The sequence below is a fragment of the Podarcis muralis genome, chromosome 13 (assembly GCF_964188315.1).
Source record: "Podarcis muralis chromosome 13, rPodMur119.hap1.1, whole genome shotgun sequence".
Taxonomy (NCBI): Eukaryota; Metazoa; Chordata; class Lepidosauria; order Squamata; family Lacertidae; genus Podarcis; species Podarcis muralis.
Window position 1 is genome coordinate 48022636 of NC_135667.1, and position 10356 is coordinate 48032991.

The 10356-nt window shown below is 46.6% G+C and overlaps 1 gene segment (V, D, J or C); it reads right to left on the reverse strand.

The window, feature by feature from the left end:
• LOC114582010 (Ig kappa chain V region Mem5-like) overlaps positions 1 to 10132 on the reverse strand; it is a 28907-nt gene extending 18775 nt beyond the window's left edge. The window contains 2 exon segments of the V gene segment in view: positions 9573 to 9874; positions 10033 to 10132. Of these exon segments, the coding sequence occupies positions 9573 to 9874; positions 10033 to 10081 (351 nt within the window).
• Between the last annotated feature and the right edge of the window lie 224 nt (positions 10133 to 10356).

The following is a 10356-nucleotide window of genomic DNA, read 5'->3' on the forward strand; positions in this document are numbered from 1 at the left end:
GAGAGATGATAGATAGATAGATAGATAGATAGATAGATAGATAGATAGATAGATAGATGATAGAGAAATTCGGACAGAACAACACCTCTCTTACCGTCCAAGAAACACAAGATGAGCCAAATCAAAGGAATCTGTAACATGATGCAGCTGTTTATGAAACTCTTTCTCCTGTGTCCCAGATCGTTTCACCTCCAGCCAGTCCAGCTTCGTAATGAAGGGGGTAACTGTGGAGGAGTTATTAAGTGTTCAGCATGGAAATCTATGCAAATGAAGAGAAGGGGTGCGAGGGATAAGTGTTGCTTCATGGTTGTGCTTCAAGGCAGGAGAAACGCTTGTGGATGGAGTTCCAGGTCACAAAGCAGAAGGAAGTTCAGGAAGATGTGCAATAATCTGAAGGAGAACAATTCACGAGAAGTTCTCCCATCCTGAACTGTAAGATACAGTGGTACCTCAGGTTAAGTACTTAATTCGTTCCGGAGGTCCGTACTTAACCTGAAACTGTTCTTAACCTGAAGCACCACTATAGCTAATGATGCCTCCCGCAGCTGCTGCGCCGCTGGCACACGATTTCTGTTCTTATCCTGAGGTAAAATTCTTAACCCAAGGTACTACTTCCAGTTTAGCGAAGTCTGTAACACGATTTCTGTTCTCATCCTGAAGCAAAGTTCTTAACCTGAGGTACTATTTCTGGGTTAGCGGAGTCTGTAACCTGAAGCGTATGTAACCTGAGGTACCACAGTAGTTTGATCTTTCCAAAAATAAAGATAATAATAGAAAGAGATTTTGTGCTCCAGTTTTCCGGGTGAAAAATATCCCATCTTCTGGCTCTCTGAATTAGAAATCAAGAGATAATCCCGAGTTCGCTGAAGCAAACGTAAAAGAACAGCAGAACAGAGAAAAATTGCACTCTGCAACATAAAAGATAATATCTTTATACTGAAACACTTTTGGAGAAAATATTGGTTAGGATAGTAAACAGAAACCAAACTCAGATCTCAGGAAAGCCAACCAGCCCCATACTCCCAGGTACACGAACCCCTTAGTGGCTTTCTGTGGGATGGGTTTTAATGGGAAGAAGAGGATACAAAAATTGCAATTTGCCCCTCCAGGTGCCCCTGTGTGTGCATTTAACACAGTTTCAAAACCCCATCCACGGCAGCAAAATTAAAACCACAGGAATTAGGCTGCAAAACCTTGTTTTGAACAAATCCAGCTATGAAGTAAGTTGGCTCTCCCTTTCTTCTCCCACTTCACAAAGGATCGGGCAAGAACTTGTAAAGTTAGTTTAAAAATGGTATTTACTTACCTTAGAATCATGCATTGGTTCACAGCAACAGTAAAAAGGTAAAGGTACCCCTGCCCGTACGGGCCAGTCTTGACAGACTCTAGGGTTGTGCGCCCATCTCACTCAAGAGGCCGGGGGCCAGCGCTGTCTGGAGACACTTCCGGGTCACGTGGCCAGCGTTACGAAGCTGCTCTGGCGAGCCAGCGCAGCACACGGAAACACCGTTTACCTTCCCGCTAGTAAGCGGTCCCTATTTATCTACTTGCACCCGGGGGTGCTTTCGAACTGCTAGGTTGGCAGGCGCTGGGACCGAGTAGCGGGAGCGCACCCCGCCGCGGGGATTCGAACCACTGACCATTCGATCGGCAAGCCCTAGGCACTGAGGCTTTTACCCACAGCGCCACCCGTGTCCCTCCACAGCAACAGTAGCATGTCCCTAAAGCTAGAGCAAGCAGAGGGGGCACCACTTTGTGGTTTGCCTCACATGCCAAAATGTCTTGGGCTGATATAACATTAAACTATGGAAGTTTTGTCAAGAGCTGGCGATATCATGCCACGCGGACCTGTGGCAATGGCTGAGTGTCAGTTCAGAAACTGGCAACTGCTTTGCCACCTGCCAAAATGGCAACGGAAACGATGCCATCTTCAGGTCATGGCTCCAGCTCACAAATCAGGAGAAACACCTGGGAGCCAATTCATGTAAAGAGTCGTTCTCTTAGAAGGTTTTACTGTGCTTGAGATTTTTAATCAATTTTGCCAAAGCATTAAAAAAGTTATAGGCATTTGTTGGTTTCCTCATTGCGCACCCAGGCGCCCCCCACCCGACGGACTGTCTTAAGCCACAAATAACGAAGCATGACAAGTTCTATTTTGGGTCAAACCAGGACACAACTTTATTGACTACAGATGTAAGAGGTTTGGCACAGGCATTAGGTAGACCGCACCCCTTCTGGCCCTCCGGCTGGAAGTACCTAATATGGGGTCAACCGGAAGAGAAGGAGTTCTTTACCTACATCAAAGAGTCGTAAGACTTCTGGGTTGTACTTGGAGAGTGTGGTGGCCCTAGTGTCCACCTGGGCATCCAGACAGAAGCATCTCACCTGGATCCCTTTAACGGGATTGCCCACTTTCCGGAAGGGCAGGCAGAGACTACAACCTCCCCTCCCTCCAAAACTAGGCCTACCCAATGCCTAAACTGCCCCAAGTTGTTCCAGCTGCACCATTCTACCTGAGAAACTCAGCGTGGGAGGAGGTTTGAGCTAGTTGCTCCAGCTCAGCCAATTGGCTCTCACAAGGGAGAGGCGTTTGGTCAGGTGCGGAAAAAATGCAGAGGAATAGGCATGGTTGGAGAATGGAGAGAGCAGTGTGTGTGTGTGTGTGTGTGTGTGAGAGAGAGAGAGAGAGAGAGAGAGAGAGAGAGAGAGAAAGAGAGAACCGAAGAAAGCATCTTTGATAGCCCTACAAAATGGCACTTAATTTATGACCTTATGGGATGGTAGGAATTTTGTCCAAATGTGGCAATATGAAGCCATGGTGACTTGTGGTTAGGGAATGATGGTTCTACTGCTTTTGCTTTTCTCTGTTTCCCTATTTTTCCATCTTGAATTCAGTTTGCCAAACTTCTTCTCCAATTGGTTAAGCTTTTTTTTTTTAATCCTCATGAAAATTCACCAGACTTTTGTGCTAATTTCTCATTATAAATTCATTTTAGAATACAGTGGTACCTCTGGTTACATACTTAATTTGTTCCAGAGGTCCGTTCTTAACCTGAAACCGTTCTTAACCTGAGGTACCAATTTAGCTAATGGGGCCTCCCACTGCTGCTGCGCCGCCGGCACACAATTTCTGTTCTCATCCTGAGGTAAAATTCTTAACCCAAGGTACTACTTCCAGGTTAGTGAAGTCTGTAACCCGAAGTGTTTGTAACCCAAAGTGTTTATAACCCGAGGTGTTTGTAACCTGAGGGACCACTGTATAGCTATGGATAATGTAACGAATGTACGTCATCCTCACATTTAATTCACACTTTCTCATAATATATGCACCTTTGTATACATCATGGGTAGGCAAACTAAGGCCAGGGGCCAGATGTAGCCCAATCGCCTTCTCAATCCGGCCCGCGGACGGTCCGGGAATCAGCATGTTCTTACATGAGTAGAATGTGTCCTTTTATTTAAAAAGCATCTCTGGGTTATTTGTGGGGCATAGGAATTTGTTCATTCCCCCCCCAAAAAAATGTACTAATCCAGCCGCCCACAAGGTCTGAGGGATAGTGGACCAGTGGACCAGCCCCCTGTTGAGAAAGTTTGCTGACCCCTGGTATACATTTTTGGGCTGGAGAACTGCATTGCAGAATCAACTTTCGGTGTGAACTGAACCTAAACTCTTCCCCAACCCAACCTGTGACAATGGCTGGGTAACAGTTCAAAACCTGACAGCTGCTTTGTCACCCGCAAAGGTGGCGGCGAAAATGCAGCAATCTGAACCGTTTGCCACTGGGGAATTTCTGTGACATATGCTTGAAGGGTCAGCTGCAAATCTCAAGAGTACCAGCAATCTGGGTTTCCAGTCAGTTAGTAGGAAGCAAGTGTGTGTGTGTGTGTGTGTGTGTGTGTAATAGGTTTGTTTTTTTTTTGAAAGTGAAGTGATACTTGCAACAACATACAAAGAACCTAAATAAACATACTGCTGTTTCACAGGGACAGGACTAAAGCCAAGCATCATCGCACGTCAGCGATGGGAGAGGATGGGGACTTCATCCCATGCCAATGAGGCGAATCTCATCAGTCGACTTCAATCTGTCCATGCACAGAAAGGGGATAGTGATGATTTGGAAGCAATTCTGAAGTCTGAAGAGAACTTGAAGCCATGACCTCTTTCAACTCAGTCGTATGGGATTGGTCTATTTCTGTACACGATGTGGCCCAGAATGCCAGGAGGAAACAGCGACCTAAAAACTTTGGGGAAGGAGAGTCTTCAGGTCAGGAGCCATCTCGGATTGAGCTGTTCCACAGACGTTGGTGTCACGTTTTCTTTCTCCTGTTCCCTCACAGTGGTGGCTCTGTGTGCTAGTCCCGGGGGGGGGGGAGGTTACTGGGAGGCGAGGTCAGGGTCCTGGGTGAAGCGTTGGTAGACTGTCCTCCACGGGCGAAGCGGGGACCAAAGCGAGGAGCTGGACAAGGACAGGAACTCTGGAGGAACAGGACTGGATGCTGGCCGAAACAGCTCTTCAACGACGTTGCTCCCGCAACCTGGGACCGGGCTGACTCGCCTTTATCTTCTCTGAGGCCAGGGGCGGTTCCGGCCCCCAGGAGACCCGCCTCTCCTGGCCTTAAGGCGAGCACTCCTCCTGGGAGAAACCAGTTCCCTCCGCCTCTCTGCCCTGAGCCTCTGCAGCTCAGGAGAGGCTGAAGGGTTACTGGACCCAGGGGAAGACTCACCTTCCCCTGACAGGGCTGGGAGAGGCGCACCTGTAGGCACTGTGTCTTCAATCAACTCCGGAGCCAGAGAGGATTCACCTGGTGCCTGCTCCTGAGGATCCGGCACAGGTGCAGGTGTTTCAGATCCAAGGCCCTGCCCCAGCTCAGCCGGCCCTGGAGGCGGGGACTCCTGTGCAGGCTGGGGTTCCTCCGGTTTGGCCTCTGAATCGGATTCCCAGGCCATCACATTCTGGCTTGCCTCAGACAAGGTCATGTCCAAGCCTCCCTTCTGTTGGTTGACCTGCAGATGTCCATGACCCTCAGCCTAGTTCCCAGTCTCCATCCCACCTGCTCCCATTCTGCAAGCTGAAAGGAGGCTGCTAATGCAAGATGCACACTTCCCTTTCTTTCTTCTGTCTTAGGCTGCCGAGCTGGTTTTTGTACTGAAGTGTATCACTGTGGAGAGGAGTGCTGTAGTCTTGGCCACAGTAATACTCTGCTTCATCCTCAACATGGACGCTGCTGATGGTGAACGAGAAGTCAGTGTTACTGTAGGTACCACTGAAGCGATTTGGGGTTCCATCAAAACGGTTCGTAACATCATAAATAAGAAGCTTGGGTTTCTGTCCTGGTTTAAACTGATATAAGGACATATCGTTACTCATGGAAGAGGAAGCTTCGCACTGGATGGTGACTCTGTCTCCAGGACTTGCCTGTATGGAAGCTGGTGTTTGAGTGATGACAACCTGTCCCCTGGATCCTGGAAGAAGAGGAACAAAAAGCGCACTGTAAAATCCACAACATTGGCCTGAGAAACTCAGACAAAACCACACACGTCTTATAACTTACCCTCAAAGAAACTCAAGATGAGCCACATGAAACAAATCTGTAACATGATGATGCCTTTTATAAAACTTTTTCTCTGGTCTCTCAGATAATATTGCCACCAGGCAGCCCGGCTTCAGAATGACAGGGGTAAAACTGGGAGAGTTATCAAGTGCCAGGAATGGAAATATATGCAAATGAATAGCGGGGTTGCAAGGGATGACTGTCACTTCTTGTGAGGATTGTGTTTCAAGGCAGAACCACCACCTGTGGTGGAAGTTCCAGCTCATGGAGCAGGAGGAACCCAAGGAGCCAATTAATGCAAAATTTGCTCTCTCAAATTATCAAATAGTTCAGTCAATCCAGAAAGTAAATATTACATGGAGATTGTTTTCAGCTCCTGTTTCTGCATAAATAATTTCCTGTTTTCTGACCTTTTAAATTATAAATAAAGAGGCAATCCAAGTTTATTTATGATCCAAATATGAATCATTTATGAATTAATTTTAAGTTCCTTGTTTCTTGCTGGGAGAGAAGAAAATGGTGGTTTGTCCCACACAGATGATGAGGAAGAGTCTTCAATCTCCATGTTCATGCTCCCACAATTATTTTAAATTATCCACAGGGTGTGTTTCAGAATATAACAGCATCTTATATATCTTATCACTGCCCTAAAAGGAAAGGAAAAACATAAGGTGTTGTTTATTTCATATGCCAATAACAATGATAAAACAATTCAGAAATCACTGGCAAACTTCATTAATCTGGCAATCATAAAATTGATCACTACTCCTTCCATGACGACGTACATTTTTCCTCCTTTGAAATGTCATTTTCAGCCTCGATCACCTGCATTTCATTCTGATCTCATAAACATGTATGTAAAAATAGAGGGGGCAGAGTGAAAAAGTAGAAGAAAAAGAGACATTCATCGTAAGTTTTTCATATTATGGTACCTTGGGGTTGTTATTTTCTACTGTTCTCATGTGCTATGTGTACAACAAAATCCAATAAACAGTATTCAAAAATATATATCCAAGCCCTTAGTGTGGCCTCTACTTGAAATAGCCAAAGCCTCCAAACTTGATAATTTTCTGGCAGGTTTGCCATATGTCTGGAATTTCTGGACATACCCAGGATTCAGCTATCGGGAATAGAATCCAGGTGGAAATTGTGGAATGTCTGGGGAAATCCGGGTGTATGGCAACCCATATCGGAATCAGTGGTTTTGGCAATTTATGGGGGGGGGGGGGAATAGCTGTAAAATGTATTTTATTTTGCTCAACAACTTTGAGGTAATGATATACATGCTTGGTGAAAATTAAAATCCTTTGTTTGAAATTTTATACAGTAAATACCACTGCCAGAACCATCAGGCGAGGTTGCAGTTTCGCGAAACAATTCAACTGTGACCTATTGCGTTGCAATAAACGTTGGACTCCTAACTCCTCAAGTTTCTGGGTTTTTATTGGCATAAACTCAGGAGATAAGCCATTTTTTGCTTACAACACTCCGAGCTTATACAGTGTGATGGCCTGGGAATCAGATTCTGAGGCTGAACCTGAGGAATCCCAGCCTGCACAGAAGTCCCTGCCTCCAGGGCCAGCTGAGCTGGGGCTGGGGCCTGAGCCTGAAGGGTCCTCACCTGTGCTGGATCCTCAGGTGCAGGCACCAGCTGAGTCTGCTCTGGCCCCAGAGGTGATGGAGGACCCATTGCCTGCAGGTGCTCCTCTCCCAGTCCTGTCAGGGGAAGGTGAGGTTGCCTCTGGGTCCAGTAACCCTCCAGTCTCTGCGGAGCTGCAGAGGCTCAGGGCAGAGAGGCAGAGGGAACTAAGTTCTCGCAGGAGGAGTGCTCACCTCCAGGCCAGGAGAGGCAAGTCACCTGTGGACCAGGGCCGCCCTATGCCTCAGAGGAGATAAAGGCCAGCTAGCCCAGTCCCAGGTTGCCGGAGCAACATCATTGGTAACCTGTTCCTGCCGGCACCCTGACCTGCTCTCCTGCCAGAGTTCCTGACCACGCCCGACTCCTCACTTTGGACCTTGCTTCGCCCCTGACAGACAGCCTCCATACCTTTGACCTAGGACCAGACTTAGACCATGCCGCACGGTAACCCCCCCCCCCCCCCGGACCAGCACATACAGTTCCTTTGTTATGTCAGCGGGCAGTCTGTTAGACACCTTATTTACATTGAGTGCAGATGTGTTTCCATAGAGAGAATCTCCAATGGTGCTTCCATAAGGAGGAAATAGGCCTTGGCCTCTCCATCACCTGCCTGGAGGCCACTTCATCCTAGAAATGAGGTTCTCTGTAAAACTATGTATTGTGATAGGTTTGAGTGCGAGTTTGTGGGCGCAAGTCACCTATGATTCTTGGATTTAGCCAAAGTTAGAATGAATTAAGGTTTGCCTAAACTGTGCCAAGCACAGAAACCCCTGGATCCATCTTATGCTAATGAGTCAGGCCATCTTGTCAGAGGAGGAACAAAGGCTATTGGAGGAACATCCATCAAGAAAGCTATCAAGAGGGTGAAGACTGACAGGCAAGGAGGGGTGAGGCCTCCTCCTCCAGCTGTGTGTTAGTGGGCAGGGCCAAGAAGGGTTTGGGATTTCAGTTTTGGATGACGTAGGCTGGGAAGAGTCAGTTTTTATAATGTTAGCAAGGAGAAGGTGGAGGAGGAAAACCCTATTTGGGCTGGCTGGGACAAAGACACAGAGACCATGGCTCATCTCTCTGCTTGCAGACCCAAGCCTGCTGTGCTTATGAGAGAGAGCAAAGGACCCTCTTGGCATCTAATGCTGGGATTCTCTTCCCTCAGGTGTAAATAAACCATATGTGATAAAGGCACCACAGTCTCTGCTGTGCCTCGTGTCCAAAAGATAACACACACCCTGGGTAATTGTTATGTACTGAGTTGAATAGGATCCAAAATGCAGCAGTCTGATTGGTCCGAGAACAATAGGATTCAGAATGCAGCAGTCTGATTGGTCCTAGAACAATAGGATTCAGAATGCAGCAGTCTGATTGGTCCTAGAACAATGCAGCAGTCCGATTGGTCTGCAGGAGCCACCCAATCCAGCTCCAGATGGAAGTGAATCCACAACCTGATTGGCTTACAGGACAATTCCAGAATTAGCCAATCACATGCAGCCCATTGTGTAAATAACGTATATAAAGCAGATACTGTGGGGGAAACGATTCGTTCCTCCTCACCACTATGAGCTGAATAAAGAGCATGAAATCCACTCTAGACTCAGAGTATATTTCAGTAATGCACGCCTGAGACCCCTGGCATCTCGCCCCTCTCATGGATATTGAGATGGTCTGTAACAATGTCATAATGGCACAGCATTCCTGTTTGACCTTCATTCCAAGGAAGCCAAACCCGGAAGTTAGCGCTGACACTCCTGGAGCCTCTCTCTGCTCAGAGATTGGGGTGAGTGCAACACATGCATGAAATTGAGCTGGACAATGAACTTTTAAAAAAATGAAAATAAAAATGCATATGCTCATGTGTGCATGCTCTCTCTCTCTCTTTCTTTCATAACATTTTATTAATTTCCCTACAATAATAAGAATAAAACAATCAGCAATAAAAAACAAAAACAAGACGAAACAGATTGTCTTCTTTGCTTCCATTGTGTTATCAATGTACTACATGTCCATTGTAAAGTTTTAACCATTTGAATCATAATAAAATTACCAGTAATCTTAAAACCCTGCCAATGTATTAACCTGGGTACATTGCTTCATGTGTGCATGCTCTCAGGCAGCGATCCTTGGTGTGAGAACAGTGCTCTTCTCAAAAGTTCACAAGTGCCCTGTGAAATGTTTTAAGGTAGAAGGGGGGGGGGGCTGTTCAAGGGATTCATGCCTCATTGGCAGCTGCCAGGACATCCGGAGATGTTACTGTTCAGAGAGTTTTGTGGTTCATTCGCACGCAACAGAGCTAAGAAGAGCCTACCTGCCCCCTTCTTAACAAGTGGCCGATATGTCAGATGCAAGCTTCTGAGGAAGGGTTTATGTATTGCTTTGAATCACTGTGGAGAGGAAAGCGGTCGCTTTGCTGGCAGTAATAATCTCCAGCATCATCAGCTTCAAGGTTACTAATGGTGAAGGTGAAATCTGTATCGTAGCCACTGCTGCTAAACCGATCCGGAACCCCACTTTGGCGTTTATGCTCTTCGGCGATGAGGAGTTTCGGAGGTTGTCCTGGTTTCTGCTGGTACCAGTTGATATCATCATCGATGTTGAGAACGGTCTGGCATTTAATTGTAACCGTATCTCCAATGGATAAGGAGAGTGATTCTGGAGACTGAGTCAGCACCACAACGTCCCCTCTGGCATCTAGATATAGGGAGAAAAATCTATATGACTCTTCACATGATAAGAGTTAGCACTGGAATAGTCTTTCAGAGAAATCAAGGCCAACAAGAAATCTTTGACAAATATCAAATACCAGATTCATTAAAAATAACCAAATCCGTTTCAACTGTTCCTCTTACCTTGGATCCAGAAAAAGAGACTTATGGGGAAAAGCATTGAAACCCGCATGGTGTTCACTGCCTAGCCTTCAAGGTCCTTGCCAATGAAGCCCCAGAAAGGAAGGAGTTTCCACAAGGACTATCTTTTACTTACAAGCAGAAGAAGGTAAAAATAAGAACACCAGAGGACTTACAAAAGTTCCTGCATGACCACGGAGAAGATCTCCAAAAAGAAGCAGCAGCACATTGGCCTCTACCACAATCTGGGACACCGTCTGGAGGCGGACCAGGCCCTACACCCTCGGAACCAGAGGACAAAGAAGAAACACCACTCTAGGTGCAACA